Genomic DNA, 15017 nt, shown 5'->3' with positions numbered 1-15017 from the left:
CTCAACCTGACTCTCTCTCTCTATCTCACTCTCTCTTCTCTCTTTTTCCATCTCGTTGCAGGCAGCAATTTCAGCATTGGAACAAAAGACTTTTTTCTCTCTGGTTGCATTCTTTCCATTTTGGTACAACTGAAGCAATTAACTGAAAATGTAGCGCTGGCAAGGACATGGCCAAAGTGAAACAGCAAATGCCATGCGATGCTACGAGCATAAATGTAAGTATGAGGGGAAGTGCATGTCGGGCTATGGGTGTGGGTGCAGCGTGCAGGGCGGGGGGGATATGTGCCTGTGCGTGCATCTTGGCTAATTGCCTGGGTTATGCGCCGAGGCTAGAATCAATAGAGCAAGCTGTGAAAGCAGACAGAAAGCGCCGCAGCTGTAACTGTTTGAAAGTACAATTCAGTTTCATTTGCCTTCCATTTGCTGCAGCGCTGCATTAAGTCGGCGGCAGCACAGAGCTTCAGCTTTCAGCTGCTGCCCTCAATATCAGTCCTTTATAAAGTATATATGTATGTGTGTGTGTGTAGGAGTCTTTGTTTGTCTGTTCACTGGCATTGGGTTTTGCTATCACTGCTCCGCCTAGCCCTGCAGGCATTTGTCATTCTCATAGCTTACACTTACAATATATGTATGCAAGACAGCCTTTGTTTGCTGCACTAATCAACTGATCTGAATGCAGGACACGCCCCTCAAAGGACTACAAAAGATGTTGGGGATGTGAGCAATGCTAACTACATGACTCCAGGGCACGTTCTTATTGAATAACCGCACAGATTGCAGCACCCCGAATCTGAATAACAATAAAACGTTTTGGCTTTAGGAATTGTCATTCTCTCACCCATTCTTCTGATAAGCTTCTAAAGAGATATTATTGCTTTCGAATTGTATGGCCAGCCCCTTGATCTACAATATATATTAGAATTATAGGCTTGAGTTTGAGAGATGTTTTTACTGAAAATGGGAAATTGGTATATTACAGGCAGAATGATTCCTTATAAACCCCGATCTGCATCGGCTTATCTACATATGTATATTCTTCTAGCTATAGATGAAAGCGATTTAGCTCTGTCCGTCCGGCCATGCATCCGTCTGCTCGTTCCGGTTTTCGTCTGTCCGAATATAGGCGTCGATTTAAGAACCAATTTCATTTCTGTTTTTATATACAATATATTGAATTAGTTCTTTAAAATCAGTTTAGTAGCATGAGCAAAGTTATGAAACCAAATTGTAAAGCGAATTGGTTTAAAAGCTTGTATGCTAGATGGAATATAAATTAATTGCTGATTGGCTGTGGCTTAGAGTATCACCTAGTCGGTCACACCCAGGTTTTGAGTTTATTCATTTCTTTATGAAACTATGATTAACTGATATCATTTATCCTAACACACCTCTGATACACCTGTCCAATAGTTTTGCACAAAACTTTCGTATAACAAAGTCCTTACCTTAAGTCTAGAAAACAGAATTTATAAAGATATCAAAATACTATTAGCCGCTGTAGTGTTAATATCAATTTAGTTCAGCTTTAATCTGCTGTTATGATTAACCTTAATATTAAGTTTGTTTTTCAACTGAAAGTTTGCCAAGGCATCGTCCTGAGTCCCAGCCCGAGTGGAGAGGAAACATTTGCTGTGCTGCTCAACACTTTTATTGTAAAATTGAAATTTGATTTGCTTTTTAATACAACGTCAGCAGGAGCCGGGCTAGCGCTGACTTTGTGCTGGGTCTTGTCCCAATCACTTTTACAACTTTTACGTAATATCCTTTGGGCTGTCAGGTCCGACAACAACAACAACAGCAACAACAGCGAAATTGAGCTAACACTAGGCGACAGCAACAATGTTGTGGATAGTAAAGCACAGGTACAAAATTTCTGGCACAAAAGAAACGTCAGCTAGGACACAAGAGCTGCAGGAGCAGGATAACAGCTCGATGGCACAAAGGCCAAGCACAAATGCACCGCATTCTTCTGGGTGGTGTCGCTTTTGGTGGCTTCTCAACGAGCTAAACAAGGGCCGCCAGCTGCGGCAGGGCAGCTCCTTTTCAAGTTTGCGGCGGCTTCATTGGCTGCATTTGAAATGCCAGGCAATGAGGCATTTAATCTGAACGAGAACGAGCTAACGTGGCGTTGGGGGGCGTGGCTGCAATTGTAAATGTGGGCGGGACACTGGACGGCAGTGAAGGCGGCATAAAGTTGACACAAAGGCAAGTCTGCAAGGCTGAGGCGTTGGTTGGCTTCTCCTCCAGTGGTTGATAATGCAGCTGTATGTGCGTGTGTGTGTGTGTGTGTTGCAAGTGACCTTCTTTGCATGTGACACACACGTGGCCTACACGTGCCACGGATACCTGAGCCAGTGCTTCGTTCCGGTCGGCGTGCATTCGTTAGCCAAGACTTCAGCTGCAGCTGCAGCTTCGCTTGTATCCCGTATGTGGCACATGCATCATGTAACACGGCACGTAAATTCGTAATAAATTTGGAATTATGTGGCACATTTGGTGGCTCTGCTCCTGGTGCCGCGCCGCAGGCTGAAGGCCAAACAATTTGCAACTTGCACTTTGATAATTTATGCTGCATACGCCCAGTTCTAGTCATACATCAAATGTGTGGGTGTGTCTGTGTGTGTGTGTGTGTGGCTGTGTGGATATGGATTGCCACAGTCGGCATTTCAGTTTTTCAATTTGCGCCAGCCTCAGCAGCGAGCACACACACACACAGCATGCCATGAAAATGGATTATGCCGCACGTCAAGGATATCATCGGGCTCTATATATCCCGACAGCCGCTGTCAGCAGCCAACGGCATCAACTATTCATTTCTCACACTCGTGTCCATATCACAGGCAATAATCCCATCCATCTGTTGGCTACCATCGGCTAATTGCACTCATTAAAGCAGCATTCATCGATTCCAGTTGCCGTCAGCTCAATTGGGCAGCTGGCTGTTACTGCAATTGGAGCTGCAACTGCAACTGCAACTGCTGCTGCTGCTGCTGTCACAGACATATGCCATCAACCAATGCACTTGACAGACGTAATTGATTTGAGCGCATGTTTGATATGCACTGTGAAACGCAATTCGATTTTCGATTCTATCGCATCACATTTCATTTGAGCTTTTGCACAGTAAAGTGGATTTTTGGTTTATTTATATCTGCATACGATCTTAAGAACGAAAATTGCATATAAATAGATTATGTATAGTTATCTAATATGCTAGAAATTCCCATTGATATTAAAAAATCCTATTTAACATGCATTATAGAAGGTTTTGAGTTTGAGATCGATGTTAAGTTATATTCAAAATGGAAAAAGGCAAAGCTTTAACTGTGCTTTTACAAAGTGAAAATAATTTTATATTAAAAAATAATAATAATAATAATAATTAAAAATAAATATATTTGTACATATTTTTGTAGAATAATAATTAAAAATATTAATTATAACTTAATTAAAAATATTTTTATATTATTAAAAACAAATTTATAAAAATATATATATAAATATATATACATATTCTTTTGCTATAAATATTAATTTTTATAATATTTAGTAATTTTTCTGCATTTTCTTGTTTATTGTTCCTCTTGCTGTCCATTTGTCTATACGTATTAATGTTACACTTTTCATCTATTAATTGACCTAAATATGTTTCTGCAGTTAAATTTCCCACTGCTGCCTAGTAAATTATATTATATAGTTTGCCTCTTCGGTCCATATATGTATTTATATATGTAAATGCATTTATATGCATTCGATTCCCCTGTTTCTCGCAAATCGCCTGAGGTCCTCAAATTTATGCAGTTTCCGACATAGCAAAACAGTTGATTATCAATTATAAATAATATTCAAACATATATTGTCAATATTAATGCACACTGTGAAATGCACCTTGAAGCGTTTAGATTTGTATTTATTTGCGTATACTGTGAGAAAGAGTATTTCCGCAGGGTACATTGACTTTGTTATGGCACGAAACCCAAATTACATTTATTTATTTATTTATTTATTTTTTTTATTTATTTATTTATTTATTTATTTATTTATTTATTAATTTATTTATTTATTTATTTATTTATTGTTATTAAGAATTAATTCTAAATAACAATTTGTTAAGCCAGAGCGACAAAGACCTTCAGGCACAAATTACATTTATCTGGCTTATCCTTAAGAGAAATGAGTATTTAAAAATAAAAAGTTAATTAATAATATGCTTACCTAGTTCATATTAAAGCCTTTTTTTCTTAGGTCTACAGAGTAGCACAAATAAGATTTGCATGCATAGATTAAATCAATTGATTTAAGATATGTAAGGCGTATAGATTAGGTAAACTTTTACTTTCAGTCCTTATATATATTTTTTTTATTTTGAAATTTTTAATTATTTGATGAATTATTTTTGATAATTTCGTTCTTTATTTATTTTTCAAGGATATGTTTTTTTTTTCAAATTAATTTAGATTTTTTTTAAATTTATTTTTAAGTAAAATTTTTTTTATATATATAACTGCCGTATTATTTTAATTTTTAGAATGGACACAAGTACTTTTTTATATATATCTTGATTGAATAATAATGAAATAATAATAATAGAACGCTTTCCTTGACATCTAATCGATAGATAGGTTGTGTTAAGTTTTTATAAATGCAAGAGCTTTTTATATTTAAATAGAAATGTAAGTGTGTGTGTAAGTTTTTGTAAGTTCATTAAATTTGCATTCCCATAAATTGATTTCCGATTTGTTGCTATGCAATGCAGTTGCAGTTAGGATTTTGACCCCGAGTTTTAGCAGCATCGTGGAAAAATATTGGAAAATCTATATAGTACATACATATATATATGCAGTAGCCACCCACAGCACACCTTTTCTTTTCAGCCCGTTCGCCTGGCCTCACGTCAGCCATGTCAGGGCAATTGATTAAATTTGTTGATGGAATTGCATTAAATTTGCTGACTTGGCTGTGATTCCATTAGCGTGGTTTAATGGAAACCAATTTGAATGCTGGTCAATAGACGGCACACAGAGACAATCTATGTGCCGTTTTATCATAATTATTGCTGGATACAAATGCTGCATGCGGTATGCGGGCTTTATTGATTTGACACTGTATACGAACGGGGCAGATCCGGGAGCTGGCGGGCTGGGATGGGCAACATTTTTGGCAGCCAGTGAATGTGGCATTGCTGGCCGTTGTGGTCGTTGTACGTACACTGAGAAATAATAAATGAAAAACAAAATGAAAACAAGCCAGAGCAGCAAAAATTTTAAACAATTTCGTTTGTGGCACACGGCAAAAACCTATCGAGTGGCATGGGCGAGCTGAATGCGGGCTAGGAATGGCATTCTAATCGGATTCTGTTGCAGCTGTGGCCAGAGCTGCCATAGATGCTGCTGGCAGAGCCAAACAAAAGCTTTGCCAGGGAAATTGATATCGAGAGCAATTTGGCACCATTGTGGCTAGCCAGAGTGGGCGGGGTCAAGCCGTATGGTAAGGTAAGGTATTTCAATTTGAACTGTCTGTCAAACGGTGCGTATGCGCAATTGCATAATCGTTGATGGCAGGGAAGGCGGGGAGATGGGGCACTGCAGCCTGACGTTGATGAATACAGCCATGGTGATAAATTCAATTATATGATGCCACGAGCATGGGCCATAATTCAGTGTCGAGCTGACAATGAATATGGAGCGGGAGCGGGAGCGGGAGAGGGAGGGGCAGGTCGGAAGAGCTCGACAAAACTCTTTACTTTGCCACCTAATATCTACTCGACTATGGGCCTTAAAGCGTTGCCTGGGACTTGTCGGAGAGGAGCAGCAGACACGCTCAATGAAATGGCACATGGAACACACGCACACACACTCTCATTTAAAAGGCATAGCAGGCCGAGAAAAAGGCAAACAACATGAAATAAATGTAATAAATTTTAAACATAGAGATGATAAATTGCTCTGGGATTTCAGCTCAAAGTGCTGCCAATGCCGAGCAGCTGTCTGAAGGCGCCTCAGCGCTCTAGCGTTCGCATCCTGCTCAACATTTTTACAATTTGTTTGCGGCTTCGCTTGTCCCTCGTTTGCCTCAAACTCCAGCCACTGGCACCACATGTGTCTATGTGTGTGTGTTGTTGTTGTTGTTGTTGCTTTTTTTTATCTATTTGGCCGCATGCTTTGCTGTCGTTATTTAAGTCTCTTTCGCCTTTGAAATTGATTTGACGCTTGGCTTTTATTTACTGTGCTCTACGCATGCCTTTGACACGACTCCGACTGGCAATTTAACTTCCCAGCAGGCAGGCAAATGTTGCACTTAAGTTTTCATGGACTGCAGTTGGATGTGTTTGAGCTGTAGTTTAGCAGCTGCCAGTGCAAATAAGAACTTGAAGTCTTGTATGCAGTTGACAAACGCGATTGATTGAGTTGAATATTCTCTGTTTGTATTCTTGCAGAAACTTCAAGCATTCCGTGATTAGGACGTGGTGTACCCAAGTGCTCTAAATGCAGACGATATGGTGAGTATGACGAGAGTGTATATGTGTATATATATCAAGAGTGTACCTACACTATGTCCCTAATCAAAAATCAACTTTCGACTCCAGTGCACTCAGCCTGCCCGCAAGTGCCGAAAAGCGTTGCCTACTTTTTGGGGCAGCTCTCACCTGGGACAAAAGTGAGTGAATTAGCTGCAGAAAACTGATGCTTGGCTGAAGTGCAGCAAAATGAAAGTTTCTCTTGTTGCCACAGAGCTGGACATACACACACACACACACACACACATCCGGACATCCGCACATCCGCTCAACCAGCTCAACCAATACACAATGCACAAGGCGCTCATGCAATACGCATACGCCGCATATGCTCCAAACGATTAGCAAGAGTATTGCATATTTATGCACTGCAGCATTTTAAGTTCTCTAACATGTGCATGGCATAACAAGTAAGCTTTAAGAGCCACACACACACACACGCACACACAGAGTAGGCTTATCAACAGATATATATAGCAACAATTATGTTTGTTGAAAAATTTAGAAGCTGACAAAAAGCTGCACTAAGTTCTCTAATTAAAAACTACAAATTATTTTGTGGCATCATAAGTAGCTTTATGTGCACACACGCACACGCACGCACACCCATGCACAAGGGCAGACAACACGCAGTGTTGTGCTTGTGTGGCAACAAAAGCCGAATTTAAATTACCATTTGTCATAAAGGCAACAGCCAGTGGCAGCAGCTGCAGTACGCATGCACGGCTACAGTTACGTCTCGCTAATTTCCACAGCCCGTAGCAGCTGATGATGTTTACTGCTACAGCGGAATGCGATGATGATGTTGCTGTTGTTGTGCCTGGACTCTGATGGCAGCATGCACATGCACATGCATATTGCATATGCATGCAACACGACAGAGTCGACAGACTCGACTGACAGCCAGGCGGGCAACCAGTCATGCATGCCACGCCCACTTGCTGATGCCGCATCGTAATGCACATTTTATTGCAACTGAGATGGAGGACAGCAAAATGTCTGCGCAAAAAAATGCGCAAAATTTCAAACAGTTCAAATGAAATTGTATACGGACTACTTTCTGTTGATTTTCGCTTTTTTGGCCAATGTGGAACAGCTTGAAGGCAATGCCAAGCCACGCCCACAATACAAGTCAGATTGCGCATTCATACGCACCGTTGTCCGGTCAGCTGCTAATTTCGTTATTTATGCAGTATTTAACACTTGATTGCAATTCACTTACGGCCTGCGGCTGCAGCGAGCATTTTAATTGACTTGAGCAGCAAATAGGTTGTCCCGTCAGCTAGTTAGTCTGTTAGTTGATCAGCTAGTTAGTCACATAGTTGGTTAGTCAGTTAGCTGGTGGAGCAGTCTATCACTGTCTACTCGTGTGGCTCACGTCAAATTTATGCAACGAGCTCGCGGGTGTTGGAGTGCGCATAGTATTTGCTCTACTTATTGTTGTTGTTGATGTTGTTGTTGTTGTTGTTGACGTTGTTGATGTGGCTGCAGCAGCTGCTGCTGTTGTTTAGTGCACTTTTTTGCTCAGCTTCCATTAACTATGCTGCATAGAAAGCAGCTAGAAAGTATTTCAGTAGAAAGCAGGACAGATATAGATGCCTATATGTCTATAAATATCATTCACTTCTTTTCTTTTGTACAACTTTAGCTGCTTTTGGCTTGCAGTTAAACATATTTACTAATTAAAGTAGTTGAATATTTCAGTGAAAAGGCCAAAGCATTATGCTTTATGCCTTTATCTCCTCTATGACGTCTAGCTGACAAAGTGCCTTTGACTTTATGTTGCGTAACACTTAAGCACAGGCAGAGCTGAAAGCCGTTTAACCCGCCAGTTTGAAGAGATTAAATTTAACTTGCTCACCTCGTAAGTCGTTAAGCCAATGACCGTAGCACCTCTATTATAGGGCGACAGAGTTGTGAGCACTTGACGCTTTTTTCTCAGCTCTTTACATTATATTCTGCATTCAATGTGTTCGCCCTTCCTCTCTCTCTTTCTCTCTCTCTCTCTGCACTTAATACTCTATATGAGCTGCTTGAATACTTTGCGTAAATTAATTTATTTTTTTGCACTCAACTTAATATTTTTTATCGACAAATTGTCATTTTATGTGTAATTATTTTGCGTATAATTTGAATTTAGTTTTATCATAGTAGAGTATTTCTTAATCGGTTTGTTACCTTAGTTTCTCGTCTCTTTTTTTGCTGCGCTCTCTTGCTTTGCTTATTTTGCAGTCTCTGCATTTTTTTCCTTTTTTTTCTGCGCTTACTTTGAAGTGGTTTCTGCGCTTTGGTTGCCTCTAATTGGCTGTGGCTGGCTTTTAATTTTTCTTGCGTCTTTTTTTTTTTTTTTTTGTTGCGTTCCGGATGGAAAATGCATTTGGGGCAGCGAGAAAAGCAGCAGTAGCTGCTGCTGCTGCTGCTGCTGCAACAGCTTCAGCTTTAAGTGAGCGCATTAAAACACAGAGCTCCGGCTGACAAATTGCCCGACTGGACGGGGACATAATTACACTTCAAATGTCTCCATATGACTGTGTGTGTGTGGCTCTGTGTGTGTCCGAATGCATAGTAAAACTAATTGCAAAAATGGAAATGCAAATGGCATTGCTGGCAGCCAACAGCCAACAACTAGCGACAGCGACAGCAACAGCAGAATTGCAACAGCAGCAGCAGCAGCAACACATCAAATAGAAACATAGAATGAATGTGCGTGTGTGAGCGTGTATATGTGCGTGTATGTGTGCTTGGTGTTTCAGTAACCCACTAATACAAGTGCGTAGCACCAACATTCGAAACGACAAAACAAATGTCGCTCTATTTGGTTTTTGCTGTATTATTCTGTCGCACATTTGCTTCACACTCGCTGCAATTAAAATCCACAACTAGGTGCTTCAACACGAGTGTGTATATACATATATACGATATATATGTAAGTGTGCGTGTGATGCATTTTCGTATTTATGTGCTTCAGCTGCAGATAGCATACAAAAGACTCGTCCAAATATCGTTTGAGGTGGACGCCTCGCCTCGCAGCTGCGGTTGATTCCCTTACTGCGAGCCTTTGTATATATAATATATAAGTATATTGCATTTTATGAATACATATATATGTACGTGCGGACAGACAAACAGATGGACAAGCTAATTCGACTCAGCTGGTCGCACTGATCAAAAATACTTTACTGTATTACTTTATGGGGTTTTAATAAGGCCATAATTCCATTTTGTATATTTAGAGTTTTCGTCATCTATATTATTCCAATGCATATTGTTATATACATACATACATATGTCACTATTACTATACTAGAAAGTTAGAGCTATGCCAGAAATAATATCAAAATTATTTTTGCTACTCTCTTCCTGATATTTTCGTATTACCTCAAATCTCCAATATTTTCTTTTTCGTATTTTTATCTTGATTTGAATTTTTACCTGAACGATAATTCTTTTTAAATGTGAATTGTTTTTTTACCATTTCGAAATTTGTGAATTTTGTAGAGAGCTAGTCTACCTTAGTATACCTTTATACGTCTAGAACTTCTAGCAAGTGTGCTCTTCAAGCACTAAAATTTCCATGCATGAGCCATTCAAGCATAATTATAAGGCTACATACGTTTCAATTTGAACAGCATACTTCCCAGTTGAGGTTGCTTCTACATCTTCCAGGTGCGCTTGTCAAACATTCTAACACTCCCGCTCACCGCCTCCCCTCATCCTAGTTCTATTTGATGAGTGTCTGTAATAAAAAGAATTTTGATATGCTACAAGAAGCAACCGCAGAGCAAAGGAACTCAACAGACATTGCCCTTTCCTTGACACCACCTACTTCCGGGCAATCAACAAGAGGACACACACACACACAGTCACATATTTACCTAGTTACGCATATGTCCAGCTGGCATTAGTGCAGCATTGCAGACATTTCCACATAGCAAAACGAAAATGTTGCCCTGCAAATGGGAAACGGGGCAACGGGGCAACAGGGCAACGGGGCAACGGGGCAGCTGGTCAGTTGGGGCAGTTGTCGTAGCTGGGGCAGTGGAGGCCAATTTTGGGGCTGGCCTAGAGGACACTCAGTGCGTTAACGGCAAGTGACATGTGCGTGTGCGTGTGTGTCTGTGTGTGTTTGTGGTTTGGAATTTTACGTTGATTACGAGCACTTTATGCGTCCGTGTTACGTGTGGGCGTTGTGTCCAGTTCCGTTGGTGTTGCTGCTGTTGCGGCTGCTGTTTTGTGGCGATGTCTGTTTACCATCAGCTGAACATGACAATGACAACTATGCGTTCATTGTTGCAATTTTTACTTTATTATCGGCGTCTGTAATCGCCGCAAGGACAACTCTTCGCACAACCACACACACACGCATACACACGCACATTTTGTGTTAGATAACCCCCAGAGACAATAGTGAAAATGAATAAATGAGTTTCATTCATTGGCTGTTCTGTTATTGACGTTGCTTGGGCTCTGGGCGTTCGGCATTTTGGTTTATTTTGATATATGTGGCCTAAGAATGTGGGCGTGGCATGCTGGCTAAGCTATTCTAATGCACTTGACGATAATTTATTATTATTCACAGCAAACGCGCAAAATGAGTTATGGGTGCTTAACATGTTCTAAAAGCTCTCGGCCTAACAGCACAGTTGCGGCCAGCTGTCAAAAGCTGTAGCAACAATAACAGCAGAAAAGCTTATGAGTTTACACGAGACAAGAGTGTAAGGAACTCAACTAACAGCTTTTTGTGATAAGCTTTTGTATCTTCTAAAAAGCTCAGATGATGCAGTAGGGATTTAACATTAACATAAACTTGAAATGTTAAGTTAACATGTCAAAGCAAAAAATGGCCGAGAGATTTTGCAGTTAGAGTCTCATATATTATCTAGATCTGCATCTACAAGTGTCCCAGGATTTCAGTAGACAAAAATATATTTAAAAAAAAAATATATTCAAGGATTCACTTTGTATTTAATTTTATATTTTTGTTAAACGTTTTGCATATCTCATCGAAGTCACACACAAGGTTGTCCACAGTTTGACTTTTGCTTTTCGTAGGTTAATTAAAACGCTTGATTGTTGTTGAGATGAACCATTTTTAATATCAGAGATGAAACACAGATACTCCAGCTGAAAAGCAATAAAAAGGACATACGTATATGTTTGTGCTTGGCTCTTTGCATGAATATTTATGTCATACAAATTTAAACTCAGAATCTATTTAATGACAACTTGGATATTCGATATGAAACGGATAAATTTAATTTGGGCATTTCTTATTAATTGAATTTTCAATTTGTTGCAGCCTATTGTCATCACTCAGCTCTAGACCTTATCTTTACTTGAAGGAACTTTATTATGTTTTGTATTGCATTTAGTAATCGAAAAAAGCTTACGCTTTTTGCATTGTTAATTGTTTGGAATCTCAGTTGATAGATGTATTAGGGAAGGAAGATAATTAAGATTCCACTTATCAGATTGTGCATCTCATATGGTAAAAAATCCACATGTCTAATAAAAGACTCGTCTAACATTATTTTACTGTTCAGCCTAGTCGCTGCACTGTCTAGAGATCTAGAGAAGCATTATAAATTATAAAATTATAAATACTATTTAATTTTATATACAAAAGGAAAATATATTGAAAACTTTCATATTAGCCAAAGTTCGGATAAATATTCAATACACCGTATTTTTTCTTAAGCCCCAACCTAAAGTAATGCATATGCGCTGTAAGTCCCGTGTCATTCGAATTCGTAAAAGAGATCCACGATGAGATAAGATGAGACGTCAAATACCGTAGCCACACGCCTGCTTGCCCACAGTTCTCGCTGAATACAATTGGAATTTGTGTATAAAAAAAGCTATTAAATCGATTTAATAAGATGAGCTTTAAATCACACATAAAAAGAAGCCGTTGGCAATTGCAAATAACAAAGCGAGAGAGAGAATGAAAAAAAAGAAAAGGATGAAGAGAAGTGAAAGAATAACGAAATGAACCCTCATTTGGGATTGGTTAGCAAAACGTCAAAGGATTGTGCCGCCGGCAAACGCCAGTGGAAATTGATTAAAAAGTAGCGCAGATGGCGGCGATAGCCTAAATACACAGTGCAGGGAATGTTTTTGCGGGACGCTTAATCCCTGGCAACACGAGCCGAGGAATTCCCTCTAAATAGCATGAGAATGAGCTCGGACTGGACCAGGCCCATAAAACTTCCATCAATGAAATTTGGGTATTGGTCCAGCTAGATAGATATACAGATAGATATATATATATATATGTGTGTGTGTGTGTGTTTGCGTATCATTTATTTGCATTGGACTCGTTTTCTCTAGGTCTAGGGTTAAGGGACTTTTTTTTTTTTACTTTTACTTGTGACATCTTTTTTAACATATTATGTTTTCTGCTCTTTCCATTTACAGGGCACAACATGGCCTCAGCACAGATACGACATTTCTATAACACACCAACAACAACAACAACAACAAATAAATCTCCTTCTTCCACAACAAGCCAACTCTTACAACAACAACAACAACAACAACAACAACGACAGCAACAACAACACACGGTCAACAGCAAACGGAAGCAATTTGAAAGTGAAACGTTTGTGTGTCACACAACAACACAAAGTGAATTGGAAACAGCAGCAGCAGCAGCAACAGCAGCCGCAGCAACATGGCAGGTTTCTACACGAGCAACACTCGGGGCAGCCACAACAACAGCAACAGCAGAAACAGCAGCAGCAGCACCAGCAGCAACATCATCAGATGATGTACAAACGAGCGGAAGTAAGAAAGGTGCGTCAACTTGGTTATGGACAATATATGAGATCGCTATCAGCAGCAGTCGTAGCAGAAGCAGCAACAACAACAACAACTACAGCAGCAATAACGACAACAACAACAACAACAGGGACAACAGCATGTTACAGCATGTTGGCACAGAGTCTGAGCAACAGCAGACACATCAGCAATATCCTGTTGCACGTTCATATGGTGCTAATGTCACTGACGGCCACAACAATATTGGCTCTAGCGGTACGGGATGGCAGCGCATTGGTGTTGCAACTATGGGTGCCACTGCTGCTGCTGCTGGGCGCTCTCAATTGGCTGCCACTGACAACAGCTGCAATACAACGGCTGCAACGGCAACAGCCAGCATATGCAAGCCAGAAATACAATCACGCTTATCTTCCAAAAACAAACACGGCCAAGGTCAAGACTCTACAACAGCAACACAGACAGCAGTCACAGCAACAACAACAACCACAAAACAACAACAACAACAACAACGAAAAGTCTATCAACACTGCACAAACACAAACGATGACGCTGCCATTGCCCAGGGCACTCGGACTGTCAAACTCTTTATGGATATGCAAAAATTTGCACGCACTGTATTTCCGCTTGTCATTGTCTTCAATTTGCTACCTTTGTTCTATGCAGGTAAGTCCCGCGGCCAGTTCACTTAATTAGGCTAACTGAAATTTACACATTTGCTGCTTGGTCAGCATAAATCAACAAATCAACAACTTAAGAAAACACACCCACCACGCTACACTATACTACAAAACATAATACTAATTAAGGCCAAGTTTGCTGTTTACCACAAAGCTTTGTTCTCGGCAAATGTCCTTTGACTGCCAATCAAGTCCTCTGTGGCTGTGGCTCTGCTGATTGGCAGCTGTATTAGGACCGAAATGCCGCCTGAGCAAATAAATATAAATATACGTATAAATGCTAGCATACTTTTAAACGCTGCCCTAATACATTTGACAATATTTGCAAATTGACCCCACACACTGACACTCTGAGAGCAGCAGCTCATTATTTATATCGACATTGTGGATAAAGGAACATAAAAAAGAGACGAAATGAAATGAAACAAAAAAAAGGTCACGAATTTAATGACCAACCGAACCAAAGCGAACCTTGCCCCAGGACTTGCGCTCAAGTCCTTTGCGTCAACTTTTTAACATTTTTTTTTTGTGCTCTGTGTTGATGCTCATTTTTCACAAATAAAAATCAAATAACTTAATGTGCGGCAATATCTCCGTTTTGGCAATACCCTGTAAGCTGATTAAGCTGCATGGGTCAAATAAGCTAAGCTTACTTTTATTGTGTTTGAACACTTAAATAACTTTGAGATCAACATTTAATATGCTATAGAAATACGAAATCAATTTTAAACGAATATTAATAAATATTAAATTATTATTAAATATTCTCTACTCCTTATACCTATTGGCAACAATCGCTGCTCGCAAATAACTGTTTACCGTTTTTCGATGTCTGTCAATAAGCGCCTTTCACTCGCACTTTCAGCAACCAATTGACGTACATGTATTGAGTGTGTGCATGTGCATGTGAATGTATATGTGAACATCTTTTGCATTGACTTTTTGAGCGATTGCTCACTTCCTCATTGAGCAAGCATCAATCGTTCGGTTTCCTAAACGATGTTCGTTAAAAGAGCGTCACACGAACAGTTCAACACAAGGCG

General features: G+C 39.7%; 1 protein-coding gene across 13 annotated transcripts in view; it reads left to right on the top strand.

The window, feature by feature from the left end:
• The window catches only part of LOC108659371 (tolloid-like protein 2), a 55035-nt gene that overhangs the window by 8045 nt on the left and 31973 nt on the right, over positions 1-15017 (top strand). For 11 of the 13 annotated variants that reach the window (XR_001926122.3, XR_001926123.3, XM_089262010.1 and 8 more), the window contains exons 3-4: positions 62-215; positions 12935-13960. Coding sequence is in view for 11 of the 13 variants with exons in the window: in XM_089262010.1 (XP_089118136.1) it covers positions 194-215; positions 12935-13960 (1048 nt within the window). In the remaining 2 variants the exon portion in view is untranslated. Of the gene's footprint in view, positions 1-61; positions 216-6436; positions 6500-12934; positions 13961-15017 lie in introns of those variants that run through there. The other 2 variants (XM_089262019.1, XM_089262023.1) reach the window with 2 other exon arrangements.

The sequence above is a fragment of the Drosophila navojoa genome, chromosome 2 (assembly GCF_054131105.1).
Source record: "Drosophila navojoa isolate 15081-1374.11 chromosome 2, UAZ_NAV_1.0, whole genome shotgun sequence".
In the NCBI taxonomy this organism is placed as follows: Eukaryota; Metazoa; Arthropoda; class Insecta; order Diptera; family Drosophilidae; genus Drosophila; species Drosophila navojoa.
The sequence above is the reverse complement of the archived record's forward strand: the minus strand, read 5'-3'. Positions and strand labels throughout refer to the sequence as shown.